The 18,711-nt window shown below is 42.2% G+C and overlaps 1 protein-coding gene across 1 annotated transcript; it reads right to left on the reverse strand.

The window, feature by feature from the left end:
• Positions 1-422: 422 nt before the first annotated feature.
• ENC1 (ectodermal-neural cortex 1) lies at positions 423-11,051 on the reverse strand. Its single transcript, XM_088535623.1, has 3 exons — positions 10,942-11,051; positions 4,287-6,099; positions 423-665 (listed from the first exon to the last, which is right to left on the reverse strand). The coding sequence occupies exon 2, from the start codon at positions 6,085-6,087 to the stop codon at positions 4,318-4,320; it is 1,770 nt and encodes a 589-aa protein (XP_088391749.1). The 5' UTR covers positions 6,088-6,099; positions 10,942-11,051; the 3' UTR covers positions 423-665; positions 4,287-4,317.
• Between the last annotated feature and the right edge of the window lie 7,660 nt (positions 11,052-18,711).

An 18,711-nucleotide genomic window follows, 5' to 3' on the forward strand; every position in this document is an offset into this window, starting at 1 on the left:
GCATCTACAACAAGTAACATAACAGGAAGGGGCCAGTCCAAATTACTTATAAATACACGGAGGGAAGGGAACAATAAGCCTTTCGGGGACATCACTTTCGTTCTCCACTATTGCAAAATACGTCAGGCTGCGCAGTTCTGTACCAAAGAGGAGGTTACTCAGTGCCCAGAGGACATCACAATGCGGGCACTGCCCACGGCCGTGCTCGCCCCACAACAGGGGCTCTGCAGCATCTTTGCATGCAGTGACCCCCTGCCTGGGGCCCGTGCTCAAGAAAAAGAGAGAGAGAGAGAGAGAGAGAGAGAGAGAGAGAGGGGCGCTGACCACTGCGGATTTCGCACACAAACAGCGGAGTCCATGAAAATTGAGGGTTGTGTGCTGCATAGCTCACAGAAGCTGAGCTTTCTTCTCTGTTGAAGGACTGATTAATATTGGCATTAATCCACATTTATCAACACAAGGAGCAGATCATAGGTTCATTCATTCATTCATAAACCATGTGTTGAAGACTGAAGACAGTGTTTTCCTCCTGTTCCTTCATGTAGAGATTAGATAATTTACAAGGTGCAGATGGATTTTCTTCAAATGCCGAACGATTTTTCTTCATTAAAACCGTTTCTCCAGATTTGAGGTTCCAATTTTCTTCTCCAAATAATGGAGTATAACTAAAAGAATGAGAGAGGGAGGATAAGAAAAAAAATTAAAAAAAGACTTCAAGAGCTTTGCTGAGACAGTATTGCATTAGGTTTTTGTTAGATGTCAAGGAAAAGCTACAAACTAGGTTTAGGACACAATCCAGTTCACAAGTTTCCCTCCCTTCCATCCACCCCCAATTTAGTGCCCCTGTTTAATAGACAACTACTGATAAATAAGCCAGCCAAGTACATAGTTAGGTCAGATTCTGCCTTTACTATTCAACTAGCCTTACCCTGCAAACCATCAAACCAAACCCAGAAAGACTATTTGACTTTTTTTTGATAAAAAGAAAGGAAGTCAAATTGCATCAGCCTAATACTGAGTCTGATGGACTCCGCATCTTACTCTATGCTCCCCCCCAAAAATGTACAAGTTTGTGGACTGTTTAAGTGAAAATAACCTCATATGACTTTTTCCCACAAAAGCTCATTTAAACATATAGTGCAGGGAGTTTTTTAATATATCCCTGGACCAAGACAAACCTGGTTGGAGTAAAACAGAAGGGGACAGAAAGGTGTCTCACACCAGTGCCTACATTCACCATTAGGAACTCTCAACTGACTTTATTCACTATATAGAGAAGGCATATTAATCCCCTTAAAATTTCCCTGCTATTTGTTACAGCAAAACTCTGCCTCATTTCTTTTCACACAGCAATGCACCATGCGCCAATGCCATCCTAAAGTACTCTATAAAAATAGATTAGGCAATGGAAAACTCAGCCCATGGACATAGAGACTGTGCTTTTCTTTTATTATGAAGCTGTAAACCATCATCCATTTATTGGGATAATTGCTGACAGCTCTGCTAGAATTTTGAGGGGCAAACCCTACACCATTACAAAGCATAGGTGCTCCAGTGAATTCATGGTTCATTTGGTTATGCCACATATCTGTCAGGTTGGGATGGATGTCTAAGAACAACAGGAAATACAGCAGCCTACTTAACAACCCCAAGAATCAAGTCTCTGCCATTGTGGGCTTGAAAACAGACAATCTTCATTATTTCCAAAAAAGTTTTCAGCACTTAGTGTTGATTAGTCTTTTCTAGACATTCCTCGGGGTACCATGTCATTTTTCCCACTGAAGTGTACATATCAACACTGAAGCCAAAACAATGTTTCCTGTCATGGGATGAATTTGGGAAAAAAAAGTTACAAATAATTCCAAAGAGGAAGAAAAAAAAAAATCCAACCTACTCCAAAGCCCCAAGTTTGAGGAAAGGGACAAAGCTGACTAAAGTCTTCCCAAAAGCAGTCTGACTGGGGCCACACAGCACCATGAAAACAGACGGTAATCAGAAGTAATTTCCTTTTTGTCTCTCCCACCCACTGACAAAGCAGCAGGAGTCATAGAGAAAAAACTTTCTGGATGAGCACACAGCACTGGAGAGAATTCAGTTTACGGTTGCCTTCATCCAGTTATCTAGTGTGTTACTGAAGCAAAAATAATGGCATTTAACAAGATACTGCAAAGCATATTACATTTTTTTGCAGGGTTATACTCTGAAGACTATCTTTCAAAATAAAACAGCAGCTTATGTACTGTAAACTTTAGAAAAATTAAGTCAGTCTCAGAAGAATAAGTCAATATTTTTCTTGGCACAGACCTGAGTATGAGCATTCAGTACTACTGTTCTGATAACACTGAAAACTGCTGAAAATGAGTAAGAATAGAAACTGACTGAGGATTTAAAGATGTCATCCCCAGTTAATGAGGAAGTCATCTCAAAGAAATCAAGGTTTCTATTTGCTCTCTATCAGGGAGCTGTGATTATTGCCCAGCATTCAGGATATGGTAAATCTCAAGGGTTTGAGTTTGCATGGAATCCAGAGCCCTGCTTACACAAGGATAAGCCTGGGAAAAAAACAAAAGGAAAGGAGACAGAGCAATTTCTCAGATGGTTATTCTAGTTGGAGAAGGTTAAAAGCACAACACAGCCCACTTCCACACTGGATTTCTACTCTGATGAGTTACTTCGCGTGGGTCCAACGTAGTAGTGCTTAATGAATCAAAACTCCTGATCAGCTAGCTAAAAGTCAGATTGCATGATTAATCCTTGGCTTTTCCACAGAGTAATTTCACAACTACTGTTGTATGTCTAGGTATATATTTACACCTACACTGCTTCAAATTGATTTGGGTTTCATACTTTTACTGCAAGAGTTAGCACATGTCTCCAGCTGCTAATAATACCCCAAAAAAATAGGATTTGTTCCCAAAAGGAGAACCTAAGGAGTTTTAAACACAAGCTGCTCTTTTTTTCCAGAGAAACAACATCAGTCTGAATTTCTAGGTAACTTATATGCAAATGCAGAGCTCATTTAATTACTTCAACTGCATTTGCTTGGCCTGTTCCTTCTAACCTGCCTCAGTTCATGGTCACAGTGTACACTGTTCAAATCCAAAAATAAATTACCCCTCACAGATGATGGATTATTTTGGATTAAGCTTGCCACTACGTTTCTTTGGTTAGCTTGTTCTAACTATGATTATGCACTGAAGTCTCAAATGAATTAGGCTGGGGGAAGAATACAACACTGGAGGAGGTCTGCCAGATTTGTTACAGAATAACTAAATTAATACCTCTGGAAAATGTCAATGACTTATTCTAAGTGATGTAATTCTGGAAAAGATAAAAAATCAGAAGAATTAGAAATAGCTGAAAAAATAGGCTAACTTGTGTACACATCTACCATACTTGCAGACGCTCAGCTTTCTTTAGTGTTTCTGCATCAACTTTTTCTCCTCGATTCCCAAAATTCAAGAACGCATAACAATGAAACAAGCAAGGCCCATTCAGACATGCTCATGAGGAGATACAATGCTGAAGTTGCATCTGGTGAGAGCTTGGCCCATTATGTATAATTAAATTGTTTTGGAACAGTGTGTGCTATGGACTGGGTAATTATGTCAGCTGGCAATATTAATTGCATGCCTTCCTGACACTGTATCTAGTCTGACATATATGACCATAACTATTTTGCAGCATGACAGTGGGCCACGTTCAACTCTAGTCAAGGCAGGTGCAGCCCTGGCAGTCTAGGTGAGATGGCTAAAGAGGCCTGAGGCACCTGGCAAGCCCCTTCCATAGGTGGAAGACAGCACCTTTCCCTTAAGGCTGCCTGGAAATCCCAGTGATTTCACTATTAGGCTTCAAGTTGGAATTTACAACATCACTTTTTGGGCCCTCATACTGCATATAAACAGTGACCTGCCCCGTATAACAAGGAAAACGGCATGTAAACCTTGTTTAGAACACATGTAGTATTTAAATGCGGAACAGGATTCGATTTCCTATAGCTTAACTGTATTTCCCCGCAAATACACAGCCTAGCCAAAAGAACATTTTTAACATTTAAATCACAGCAAAAGGGCCCATAATAGGAATTTCATGCAGGAGGCATGGCAAACTAGTTTCAATTTCTGTCTATGTCACAGATTTGATGTTTGACTTTCAACAGCCTCTGAATACACATGCCTCAGTTGTTCCAGCTATAAAACTGGATTGAATATACTCACCCTCTCCAAGAGCTGCTGTTGAAAAGCAAAACCATTATTATAGTGGAATTCAAAAGTGCTGTTTCTTACCTGGTAATTTCTAATTGCAACGTACACACAGTTATGAGGGGAGGTGCTTCCATGTGCTAACAAATGCCGTTGGAATTAATGAATAGGGCACAGTTGTTATGCTGTTCCATACATCTAACGTGGGATCATAACAGTCTAACGTTTTGCATCTCTGAATGCCAAAGTAGCCTCCAACAACATACAATTTGTTTCCAGATGCCACTGCATGGCAGCTCATTCGCTTAGCTGTCACATCTCCCACCTTAGTCCACTGATACGTCTCACTGTTGAACTTATAAGCAGAGCATGCAGAGAACTCAGTATCTCCACCCATAATGAAGATCTGGTTTCCCAGAACAGCTGCAGCTGTGTAGCGCCAGGGCTGTGGGCAGGTGGCTGGAACTGTCCATCTGTTTTCACACTGATCATAACACTGAACTTTGGGCAGCTTGTCATGGCTAACACTGGTACCCCCAAAAGCAAAGAGCTTAAGTTTGGCGCTGACCACAGCTGCATTGCTTACTCCCTCTCGGAGTGGGGCAACCATGGTCCATTTATTGGTCACAGGGTCGTACTGTTCTACTTGCTTTAAGGATACTGAAGGCGAAGCTGGAAGGCAACCAGTTGCTGCAGTGTGTCCTCCTACTACATACAAACAGTGCTTGAGTTCAGCAGAGCCATGCCCAAATCTAGCAACCAGCATGGGAGCCGCCTTCGACCACTCCTCGTGAAGAGTGTCATACACCCACACATCTTTGGAGACGCCGTTTTCTGACCCCCGTCCTCCTGTGATATACACTTTGCAGCCGATGGCGCAAGCACTGAACTCTTTCCGGGGACTTGGGATGTCAGCCTTTGGAATGATCTCCTTTGCCTTTTGGTCCACCAGGTACAGCTTGTCACACATAAAGGTCTGGCCACCCAGAAGAAAGAGCGAATGGCCAGTTTTTCGGGGTCTGGCACACAAACTAGTGACCACTCCATCATTCTGTAAGATTTTTAACTTGCATCTTATTGACTCTTCTACAATCTCCTTGCTTTTCCTTTGTTTGGTGATAAGTTCTTCCATTGCTACATTCTCCATAAGGTATATGGCTGGCAAGAGAGCCAGTCTGACTGTCTGCAACAGCTCAGGCAGATAACAGTGCCGCTTACTCAGGTCATAGTTGACCCAGTTGAGAGCTGACTCATATACCAGCCGTTCATCTTCAGTTTCTAATTCTTCACTGGAGAGAAGCTGCACTACCATGTCTTTTGGCAGCTGCAGGAAGTCTTCACTCTTACTGATGCTCTGGAAGTTGCTAAGGCACATCCTCCAGGAGAGTTCGTAAAGCTTGGTGCACTGGTGAGCATCTGACAGCAGCAGCATGCCCAGACAGTTGGTGGGATGGAGGTTTTTTTCCAGGAATTCTGCACAAGCATCCCGAATGTCCTGGAACTCTAGCATATCGCCAGCCTCCAGCAGTGACTCTGCATTCTCCTCATTGATGATAACTCTGGAGGAATATGCATAGTCCAGAAGGAGCTCCAAGACCTCCGGGTGAATGGAATTATGGAAGTTGACTTCGCTATCCTGGCTCTCTTTCAGTCCCCCGCTGAACATGGCTTCAAAATAGCGGCTACAAGCAGCTAGGACAGCTCTGTGGCAGGGGAACGACCTGTTTCCAGCATGGAGAAGGACATCTGTAAAGAGTCGCTGTTGCCGCAGAAGGTTCAAGTGTGTAAGGACACTGTCAGCATAGGATGACTTGTGGAATAAATATATGTTTATGGAGCCAGTACTGGCCCTAGATTTGCGATTCTCATGCATGCTGACTGACATTTTCTTCCACACCTATAAATGAAGAAAAAGGTAATAAGATTGAGAAAGTTGCACTTTTTGTTATGTAAAAAGAATAATGAACATAGTTGTTATTCACTGGAAAAAAAAAGTCCTAAGATAAAGATGAGTGGACAAAGAAAGAATTGCATCTACCTTTGGCATGTGTTTATTGTTTGTAAGATGACTCTCCTAAGTGACAGACTCTAAATTTGTTGCTCAAGAGCAGGTTTATCTTGGGAAACCTGATCTCCAACTTTCATAAGAGTACAGTAAGCAAGTAAGTTGGAGGGGAAGAGAAGAGAACCAGAAATGATTTTCTCACCCTTCCCCAATCTAGTCCAGCTGATTCATTACATATGTACACATGCATATGCTTGAAACATTCTCCTGTACTGAATCATAGCAGGAAGAGCTACCAGACAGAATACCTAAGGAATGTCAAAAGCTGCATGGGGAACAAAAACCTACTAATCCCATTAGGAAGCTTCTCTCTGGTATAATGATTCCATATGCAACATCAGAGAATGAAAAAGGGAACCTTAAAATGAAAGCCTAGCAAGCAAATTTAGTTGCCAAATTTAATAATAATAAAAAGCCTCTACAAGTTAGCTGTAGTATTTTTTAATCTTAATCTTTGCCAGCAGCTGCCTGCTATTGAGCCGTACAGAATACACACAGACAGAGTCAGCAGGTAGGAGCATTTTGAGTATTAGTTGAAGTCATCAAAGCATTTCTATTTTGAAGCCACGTTTGGAGTCAGGACTCTTGAGTGTAAACCAGAGCAGCCACTGGTTACTTTGGGGAGACAAAACACAGGACACTGGGCACTGCTGCCTTACTCCTCCCAAACACAATGCTACTCAGGCCCTGTCCAGAGGAGAGTATTACCATTTCCTGCCATGATAGGCACATCTATGTACCATTAGAGGAGGAAGTTTTCAAGGATAAGGAGAGTCAAGCCAAGGTAGTATGGAGCACTGGGAAAAGGAGGAATTGCTAGCAAACAAGCAAGAGGAGATGCAACATACAGAGCTAGCGTAAAACATGGCCCTTACCACCGCTTTAAGAGTCCCACTTATCTTTCCCCAGACTGCAGAGGAAACTTAGAGAAAGAAAAGAACAGAGCTTCCCTAACTAATATTACGCACTCTTACCCAGCATCCTTTCTACAGTACCTTCCAATAATGAGCAAGGTAAGAGTCTACTTGGGAAACTCCCACTTCCCAAAGTCAGCACATGACCTGGGCCACTTATGGAGGTTTTTATTATGGATATATTTTTCTTTCACAGACTGAAGAATTCTCATATTCTTGAGTATATTTAAGTAGTATAGAACTGCACAAATCTTCCCACATTTCACACCTTTCCTAAGAAAACAGTTATCACCTGTTCTCAAACAAAATAACCCAAGAGCATATATAGCCTCAAAAAGGCACACTATTATTTTTTAATAAATACATTTACACTCCTAGATTCACGTGACCAGAATCCATTAAAAAAGTCTATACAGGTGACTTTAAACAATGGACTATTTCAGAGTATTTTTTAAAAAGGTATGAATATAAACATAAATGAAAACATATTAAAACATTTATATGATTTATAATATTATATGTAGTTTTATATAAATGTATATAATATTAAATAAAATATATCTATGAAATATATACATGCTTCTCCATCAACTGCAGGTTATCACAGGTAGCCAGGAGGACAGTATTGGCTATGCTGCAGTCAACGTACAGAGTAACTGGCTTGTTGCAGGTAACTAAGTTTGTGATATACCATTCACATTAAGTCAAATGAGGAGGGGCTGAGACCCACTACATATCCTACTGCCTCACCACAAAACTACTATAGCCCATCTCCTTACTGTAGGACATCACTTTCCCAGTGCTTCTTCCTGGGCCTGAAAGGAAGGAGCAACACAATTAGGAACACAGTGCTTAACCCAAAATTACCTGAAACAGAGGGAACCAGGCTCTTCTCTGTGGCAGCCGGTGACAGGACAAGGGGTAACAGGTAATAGGAAGTTTAATCTCCATATGAGGAGGAACTTCTTTACTGTGAGGGTGACAGAGCCCTGGAACAGGCTGCCCAGAGAGGTTATGGAGTCTCCTTCTCTGGAGATCTTCAAACCTGCCTGGATGCAGTCCTGTGCCACGTGCTCTAGGTGTCCCTGCTGGAGCAGGGGGTTGGACTAGATGATCTCTAGAGGTCCCTTCCAACCTCAGCCATTCTGTGATTCTGTGAAATCTCGCCACTCAAGCCACAAGGCTGCCTATCCAGCTCATTTTACTATGCAACTGTTTGGAAAGCTATTTTAAACAATGTTCTCTAGACCAAGCTATCCAAAGCATTAACACTAATCACAGAACAACTTAAAGAGTCTGGTTTGTCTTCATAACACAAGTTACACAGAAAATACAATTGCATTAAAGGCAATTTCATTATCTGTTCAATAGTAAAAGTTCAAAAGGCTTCATGGATCCCAAACACTAGTCTCAGACTAAAATCACCCATTTCATCTATATCCTAGAGATTATACTGACCATAAACTCTCAGGTTCAAGCCTGCAACAAGATCACAGGAAGGGTCACAACTTCAAATATTAGTACACCAACAAATGGGAAGACAAACCCTTCATTGGCAAAACATCTCCCCACAGGTTTTAAAACTTCTCCAGACGTTTTATCAATGCTATTTCAGTAGTATCAATGCTACTACAGTGTAATATATAGTATGCACTGGTTCTCCCCGACCAACTTTCCCCAGGCTAAGGACCCATTTCTGCAGCATTCCAACTCCATCGCCAGGGAGAGGGGTGGCTGTTCTGCGCCCACACACCAGCACCAATGAATGGCATGCCCCCACCTCCCCATCCCAGTTAGGTGGAAACACAGACACCCAAATCTTGTCACGTCAGGTATCTGTGTGAACACAGTTCCTCTCCTTAGCCCTTGCAGGAATCCAGAGAACACTGAAAACATTTTTAATGACACACACAGGATTCTGAAATAGGACAGCAAGAGTTCATGTCAAAGACTGCAAACACAGGAGTTCAGATCTTCCGTGGGGCTGCGTACTTGAACAAGCACAACTTGCAAAGCCTATTTCTGAATGGAACCATAATCACAAAAAAACACAAGCAAGCTTAAACATCACCACACACCACATACCACTCCACAATTGTGCATATATTGGAGGTTAGTGAGCTACAGAACATACAAGGGTAGCAAACAGATCACTGCAAGCTGCCTGAGCCCACCCACAACCATGGTAGCAAATGCTACTGTAAAAATTGATAAGATGCACTCGCATGTGGCTTCTTAATAAAGTACTCAGCTTTACCTCACTTGAGCAGAAGAGTTGGTCTTTCAGGGAGCAATGGCATTTCTTATGAAACACTTGCATATCTCCTGTTTGCTGCTCTTGAATTGTTCCCAGAACACTGTATGTATCATCGCAATGTTCTCTGTTGGGAAGAATTCAAGGCATGCCAATCCACATTTCAGATAAGCTAATGTATTTCCCCAAACAGAACAAAGATACATATCTGTACCTATCTTCTTCCTCTCCACTGCAGTTGTTAAGATGACTTCACACATGGAATAGTTAAATACCCTTAAAAGCAATTACCATAATTTACTAACAAGCAGTGTTTCTATGCACATGCCTCTTTGCAGTTTCTGACAATTAGCTTAGTCCAGAATCTTACAAGAAAATTAAAATGTATAAATGACATCTCCAGTTTCTCTGTTTGGTGTTGGAAATTATGCAAGCCTCAAATACTTTAGCGGAGGTAATTTACACAGTCAGTGAGCAAATGTTCATCTTGAATAAAATGAGTCAACTCCCTTCAGGCAATTTTTCCTTAGAAATAATAATATTTGTATATAAAAGAGAAGAAGCGGTCAGTAAATTACAGATACACGTTTTATCTAGAAACAGAGGTTGAACCAAGACTTTGATTTATAATTACACTTCAACAAGCTACTTGTCACAGCAGCCCAGTAGTAAACACTGCTGAAGACTAAACAGCCTCCTTGCCCTACTTCTTAACAGCTTTGCAGCATGCAAGTCTCTACCTACACCAAATGAAAAAAAATCAACTATTTTCAAATTACCAGTATATCCACAGTGTGGCTTTATTTTAATAGGACTCAGATCCCACCTACCCCTTCAGAAAAGCCTCCGTGGCTTCCTGGGACCTGCTGAGACGAAAGCAAAGCAGGCTGTTCCTGCATTACTGCTTGCCTCATGCAGACAAAGAAACCCACATCTAAATTCCCTCTAGTTCAATACATATAGTGTCCGAACGTTTCCCAACCCCTTGGGAAAAAAAAACAAACCACTTTCTGGGGTTCTTCCCAGCGCGGTGAAGAAACAGCACGATGAACTTAAACACATCTGCTTAGCTGCGCAGAGCAACGGCCACGTGCAGAAGTTGCTGCGGGAGCGCGGGGCGCGCAGCGGCGCCGGGAGCAGTGAAGCGCTCGCTCACTTCCCGGCCCCGCCGCAGGACCCCCACGCAGCGCCGGCTCCGCAGCGAGCGGCGCGTCCCGCGCAGAGCCGCGCACCGGAGACGCTGCACTAGCTGCCCAGCATCTCCCGGGCGCTGCCGCGGCCCCCGCTGCGAGCAGGAGGGAGGACGGTTCCCGGCAGAGGGGCACAGCGAGCGGGCCGGGCTCTAGCTGCGCTGGGGACCGGCAGAGCAGCTCAGCCCGGGTGGGAAGCCGCGGGGAAGCGGAGCAGCAGCGGAAGCAGAAGCCCAGCGAGGCGGATTCAGCCCCGCCGCCCTCCCGCCTCCCGGCCGCGCCCGGCACCGCAACAGGTCTCCGGGCACCGACTTACGGCTGCGGCTCCGGGTGAGCGTGGGAGTCTCCGCGGCTCCACGCATGGAGGGCGCCGCGGCTGCCGGCGCCGCGCTGCGCTGCCGGGCGGAGCTGGCGTCGCTGCCGGGAGGCGGGCAGGCAAGCAGGGATGGGAGGGAAGGAAGGGGCGGCTGCTCGCGCCGCTGTTGCTGGGGCTCTCGGCCGCGGCTCTGGCCGCCGCGCCGCGGGGACGGCTATAAGGGCTGGGGGCGGGGGAAGCGTTTATGCAAAGAGCCTGGTGACACTCGGGGCGGGGCGGGAGGCAACGGGCAGCGCTGGTCCGCGAGCCGCGTCCCGCGCGGCAGCGGGAAGGGGCCGAGGGGCCTCTGCGCCGCTCCCCGGCCCCACCGCCCGCCCGGGCCACGGGGCGAGGTGCCGCTGCGGCCTTTAATTACAGCCCAGTTAACGAAGCACGAGAAAAACGCACGTGTGCAAAACGCCAGGTTCAAAAGTAAACATCTTCTAGATACAGCAGCAGTGTTTACATAACAGCCTTGGGCAGCTCTTTACAGGACAAATGCCGGACAGCTCACTAGGCATCGTGCATAATATTAATTCTTAAAACAGTGGTATTGGTTTATAAAAAGCTTCAAGGAAGATATTTTACTTCCACTGACAGGAAACTAATAGCTGTATGTGAGAGAAAGGAGAATTCATTCAATCCTCACAATGAAATACCACTTGTGTTACTGCTGGTTGAAAAAGCCCCGTAAGCAGCTCCCTAACATGCAGCCGGTTGCTCGTCTCACTGCTGCTGGACTCCAGAGCCTGCCGACAAGCAGCAGGCAGCCCAGGACACATCGGAACAACTGCAGAGTGCCCGAGGCACCTGCAAGCATGGGGAGCACAGTCCAATAGGGATCAGATGAAAGAGCAATTTGTTACATAGATTATTTCTTTTTATGTTACTGTTTGATTATGACATTAAGAATTGTCGATTCCAAGGTCTGCAGAAATTGCACGTCTGTATGTATTAATAAAGTATATTTCAAAGCTGTTTAAGTGTGAGAAGCTCTTGGAAATTGTAAACAGCCTCACTCAAAAGGTATTCACAGACACCATGGCACACAATAATCCAGCACATACTTGAGTCAAGTAGCAATAGTGGATTTTGGATTAGACTGTCTGTGTTTGACCTCTGTCGCACATAGGATTATCTATGTTATGACTCTGGGTTTTTCTTCATAATATTTCCCATAAAATCCTTCCACCTTGTCCTTTCCCACTTTTCCAAACAAACCATGCAGATTCCACCTGAACCCTGCTGCCCTTACAGTTCATTCCACTGTCACGAATTCTCCTTTATCTGATGTCAAAAAAAAAAAAAAGAGAGATTTAATGATCCTATGAGAATGACTACAAACACAGGGACCTATCACTGCCTACAGTGCCAGATTTGTTCTCCTCCCTTCAAACGGCAGGATAATCACCATGACTGGAAAGCAGAACTTGAATAATGTCACCCAACCCACCGCTCAGAGACAACATCTGAACTGTTAAGACTGATTTTGCTCACAAGCAAGAGGAATGGTCAGTGAAAAAATGAGGTCTGAAAAGAGGATAACACACAAGACTTAAAAGGCTGCCTGCACCACATCTGCCAGATTTGCGCAGCATTCAGCTTGAATAGAACAAGCTAATAATCCTCTATGAGTGACCAGATGAAGTACTCAACTTCCTTATCCTCCATAAAACAAGAGACCTGTTGGAGTTAATCAGGACAGAATGACTGGATGAAGCTGCACATCATCTGTTGGGGAGACAACTCCACAGCCCCCCAGATCCTTCTGCGCCCGTGTAATTGTATGCATATGTACTATGTAATGCAGTGCTACAATGGGGAGGAGAGAAGAACAAACTATAACCACAGAGCCCTCTCTCTGTAAATGCACACCTGGGAACACTTAACCAAACACAGCAGCAGCTCTCTGAATCGCTGAGGTGATGCACACACACAAGCTTGTGGGACAAAAAGGGCCAGCAGTGCCCCTGCTGCTTTCTGCACAGGGGTAAAACTAAGTACAACACGTGGTAAGTATGGCTTAAAACAGAGCTAAAGTAATGATGTTTGCCTGGCTACCAGAGAAGAGACAACTGCCTTATAACCTGGCCCCAGGCAAGTCTTTGGCCTTGTTTATGCTGGTCTAAGAACGAAGCCAGGTCACATTTAAACTGGTTCTGGTTAAGCCAGTTTTGTAGATGGGCCAATCCATATTTTGACACTGCTGGAAACAAAGTTGGCCTAGCCTATCCCAGGACATAGTTTAACATGCCCACTGAACTAGTTTAAACATGTTTCTCCTACCATTTGTACACCAGGAAAGATGGAATCTTTGAAGTGTTGCTAAATATCGTGATTTTATCACAAATCACAAGATAATTGGCACTATTCTCAAAGTGCCCTTCCTGTGAAGCTGATAATCTCTTTTTTTTTTTTCTCCGTTTTAATAAATAAATGACTTACAGAATGACTATATGGAATGGAAGTGTGGCCCTGAAGAAAAAAAGGCATATAAAACCCCAAATATTTTCTGTTTTATTCTCAGGAATTTGTGACACATTTGACTTGAAACAATTGGGGTCACAGTAACTTCTTTGTTCAACCCAAACCCAGCTTGCTATGCATAGAAGTACTGCTGCTTCAACCAAAATAGTTTCTACTCACCATTTACTTTAATTGTTTTGGCTTCTGTGTTGAGACAAGTTCTTGGACCTTTGAATGTATAGCAAACTTTATAATATGGCTCTATTGACATTTAGAGGTTGGGCAGACCAGCAAGAGCTCTAATACAGACAGAACTGCACCAGCAGAATAAGCCACTTAACAGCGCAGGCTATTTCACTCAGCAACCAAAATACATTTTTTGTTTTGTTTTGTCCATATCAGCTGCATCTACACTAGCAGGGTTTGCCAGTACAGCTATCTTGGCAACCCTTTTAAATGCAAACAAGCTGTACCCGCAGCACAGGCCGAGATCTCATTTTTAATGCTATTAAACAGCTGTGTCTTGGGCTTTTGCCTTGTTAGACTCTTTTAACCACATTATTTTCTCCAACTGCTAAATAAACAGTGTGGGGTTAAATGTATTAGTGTAATTTATCTTCATTCCTTCCTAATTTACACTTCGGATGAATTAATTAGAATGATCTAATTAACACTGTACAATAGCAGAACCAGTGCCAGCGATCTCTCAGGGGATGGAGGTCAGGAACATCCCTCAGTGACCCACACCTGCTTTTCTTATCCTTTGCCTGTGATGGGCTTCTCCAACCTGCCCTGGAGGTTTGGGTTGACAACAGCACAGTGTGACAACGCTTATTTTGTGCCAGAGAGATACCTAAGTGTTTGACAGAACAACATACAAACTTCAACAACACTTGTGTCCCTTTGTCCACAGAGTAGGGGGCAGAGTGATTCCTCTTTCCCCTGTTCTCCTTTTCTGTGTATGTTTCTAAAGGATTATATTCTCTAAAACTGGCCCCTAGATGTCATTCCTGCATGGTTTTGCCACTCAGAGCAAAATCTGCTGCTGTCTAAAAATTGGCACTAAGCACTGAAAGGCTGATTTTGCTCCTATGACATGTAAATACTCCTCCCTGGAACATTTATATTGCATCAGTATGACAAATGGTTGTGGCATAAAATTCCCTTGTCACTTGTAAAGTATCTGCGCTATCCCCTCTGAAATCAATGAGTAACAGTAACATCTACGATAAAAGAAAAAAACAGGCCTTGGTTTCTATATAAGACTGAAGACTTTGTACGAAAAGATTTTTAAAACGGTAATTTCTCTTTAGCATAATATTATAGTGAATAATGTTTGGAGTGAGAAAGATTTTCCATCCAAAGACTCTTAATCCTTAGGATTCCCTAAGGGAACACATTATTCTATCAGTTTTGCACTATTCCAGTAGTATCTGCTTGTACAAAAAGTACTAAGAGAAAATTTATCTATCTCAGACTATGAAGAAAAGTCCTCCACTTTGCTTTGTACATATTTTTTTTCCAACCATCCTATCATTTTACAACTCCTCTTGCTTTCTAGTTATCCCCCCAAACCTCCTACCTGACCTTTTCTCTAGTTTTTGCCTCCTCTGTATTGCCTGAATCCTCTTCTAGCAAGAAACGGAGGCAAGGGTGACAATGAACCTTTTTTGACTGAGAGAGATTAACAAATCACTACGCAATGCAAATTGCTATGCAAGCTACTTGCCAGGGATAGGTGGCCAGCACAGGACTCATAGATAGCACTGTAAAAAAGACTTGATGCTGCTTTTGCCATCACTTACACTGCAAAAGTGTCTCGGCATCCTTTTCACATTTAGCTCTCCAGATACTTCAATTCCTTATGCATATCTTTTCTGGCAAATCCCTTCTCTGAAGGCAGACCCACACAAGGGCAGCTACTTGCTTCCTTCTGGGTGGAGACTGTAGTCCCTGAAGCAGTTTCTTTTTGCCTTTTTTCTTCCTAAGTAGCAGTGGCCCCCAGTGGTGACAGCTGAGCTGGCACCTTATTTCAAGTTATTCCACTCTGCCCTGAAAAGCCTCCACACTATTGCAGAAATTCACATGGGGACTTACGAGCTCCTCACATCTTCCGATTCTGCAGGGACCATGTGTTGCTTCTCTGTGACCTCTTCCAGCCCCTACAGACCTAAGTTTAGAACTCACTGACACTAACGAGCCTCCAAAGATGGGGCTATACCCTATATCATTCATTAAAACATGTCATTGTAAAGGTGGATACTGGATATTTCAAATAGAGAACAGTGCGTCATTCAGGGAGAATCCTAAATGATGCAGATGTTTCACTTATCTCCATATTTTATGATGTTAATACTGAAATCAGAAAGACAAAAAATACTCAGGCAAACAAATTGCTGTTTGGAAAGAGACTAGCACTTGGTGCTACGTCCAAGTAGCTATTCCTGCATGCATTATGTGGCAGTACACTTCTAAGTACAAGATTTAGAAGTACACACTTTTGACATAGAATGGGAATAGAAAAAAAAAAGTTGGGGATTTGTTACACATTTCCCCTCATTTACGCATTATTTTTTCTTTAAGTCATAAGGGAATTACCTTTTCACCTCTTTAAGCATGGTGAAGAGTCAAGCCTTAGACAGACAGATACCACAAAAAGAAGATAATGCACAGGAACTGAAATGCCCTGACCATGTCACATACTTAGAAGAAAGTTTCGGGTTTGCTCAGGCACACAAAAGCAAGCAAAAGAGGAAAAAAAAAAAGAAAAGAAAAAGAAAAAAAAAAAGAAACAAAATTGCTCTTTCTGTTTTTCGGGATTCAGCTAATCTGTCCCTTTATTCAGATAAAGTCTGCCAGGACCATAGGTGTAAGTGCCGGTTGCTCCCCTGCACTTACACTCTCCCTGCTACAGTTGTCCACTGGAGACAAATTTGAGGGACAATACAGTCACAATTTTCATTATCATTCACACAAAACTTACATCTAGATTCACTGCCCATGATGTCATGGTGATCCACAGAACCAAAGTAAACTGTAAATTTGACACAGTTTCCAATTTTAAAAGTTTGATGAAGAAAGCAAGAGGAAGCTTAACATGATTTTTTGTGGACCACTACTTTAGGGAGGCAGATTTTTATGGGTTTAGGACGGATCCAGACAAGTACTTTAAAGTAAGCTTGGTTGTGTAAGTATGGCTTTATTAATTTTCCTGCTGAACAATTCACCACAAACATCTGGAACAGTCTTATTAGTAGTTTTGAGGCCTCATTAATTCTGGATAATCTTAAATAACATTTTTACAGATACTTAAGAACACTTAAGAAAGGAACACTTTTCAAAGCCCTTGGCAGAACATGAGAAGGTTAAAATAAGAGTCTCGGTTACCTAGTCTTACTCTGTGAAGCTTGATGATTGCAAGGCCTAAGTAATCTGATTCCATACTTTTAGTAGAATGAAATGTGTCCTATGGAGATGGTATTTCTGTGGTTTAGATCTAACTTTTGAACATGTTGCCTACAGCAGGGGTTGTTTCCCAGGCATTCTTACAAGCACAAGTAGCCTCAGTATCCTCATCAGCCCATGTCTGTTTAATGAGAAAGTCTTAAAAGGACACATTTGCTTGTTTTAAAAGACTTGTTTATGTACTCTCTCAAAGCATTTATTTGAGACTTTATTGTTCTTGTGCACAAAGGAAACCAGTGAATTGGATCCTGCCACAGAGCCTGTGTATTATACAAACATTTATAGGTTCTTTGTGAGGTTTAATCCTTCACAGTACCAGTTGGATTTTTTTTTCTTCTTTTTAGAACAAGGCTTTGTAGAGGATGAATTCACTCTTGTTGCATGCTGGTGCATTTAAATTTGCTGCAAAACTTTTTTTTTAAGGAAAAACAGGTTATGAACAAAGAAATTTCCCATTATAACAGTCAAACGTCACGAGTTTCATGTTCAACAGTAAGGGGAAAACAGATTGCTTAGATTAATTTCATTTCAAGAAAAGCATATTACCTCTCTGATGTGAAGATTAATTTGAATGATTTAGTCAAGCCCAAGTTAAATCCAAGGACTTAGATTTGGGAGAATGTGTAGTGTGGGCAAGGCTTCAGAACCTTCTTAATATAGTCAATGTGGCATTAAGTCCAGTTATTAATTTGCATCTTCAAAGCTCTGCTTTATTTTAAGCTAATGGAGTTTAATTACAGATCTGATTGCTGTCAAAAGTAGCAAAAATGAAACTGTTGATGCTTATTTGAGCTAAATATTTTATGGCAAATTTCCCAACCTCCAGGACGCGTCTGAACATGTTATTACTTCCCTACCTGAATAAGGAGCCATTTGGCATGTAATATGTATATTTTGGCTTAAAGAAAAGACAGTAATTTGAAAATAAAGAGGACAGCTTCTGTCTTTTGTAACAGGTCCAGTGTTAAGATGTAAAAGAAGTAGTATATTCAAATAGGAAGAATTCAAAGCGCATAGCTGGAAGATAGCTAACTAATCACTTGGGTTTTCTTAAAGAAATGTATGTACTATTTTTCCTAACAGGCAATTTCCTTTGCAGATTCTGCTTTCATCTGCACGTAAACTTCAAATTTTGCTAAACTGGAATAACAGAGCTTTGTGACTGAACACATCCAAATAAATGATTGGAAGAAGCACTGAATTTTCCTTAAAAGAATAAACCAAATTCAGTTGTGGAAACAGCCTTATTTTAGGATGGATAAATGATTAGAAGTTGTTCCCTGATACATTGTCTAAGTGTCTTTGAAAGTGATTTCTAATAACAATAAATGTTTCAAAACTCAAGCATTCGGAATAGAAAAAAAGCATACTAGTGAGTTTTCCTTATTGCAATAAAGATATGGGCACAGGGGATGAAGTTTTAAGATAGCACTTCTCTCACAGCAGTTGTCAAGCAGACAGAAATGGAGTTTGTAGTTCAAAAATACCAGTTCATCAAGATACTCAGTTCACTAAGACAAGGAGACATCTCTAAGTGCTCAATAACTTGGGTAAAATGCCAATATATCTACAGTGCTACACACAGGTCCTGCCAGAGCTTCTGTTCATGCATTTACAGTGTTTACTCTCATTTTCTCAGACAGAAACATAAAGATGAAACTTATGGAAATACATTAGATTATCAATTTTATGAAATCTTATCAGATCTGGACATCTGCCTTCAAAAATTTCTCAAGAAAATTTTAAATATTCATTTACCATATGAAGATATTGAAAGCCTCAATAACTCTTAATAGGACT

The sequence above is a fragment of the Tinamus guttatus genome, unplaced genomic scaffold, assembly GCF_059628265.1.
Source record: "Tinamus guttatus ecotype Peru unplaced genomic scaffold, ASM5962826v1 Tinamus_guttatus_pri_ptg000637l, whole genome shotgun sequence".
In the NCBI taxonomy this organism is placed as follows: domain Eukaryota; kingdom Metazoa; phylum Chordata; class Aves; order Tinamiformes; family Tinamidae; genus Tinamus; species Tinamus guttatus.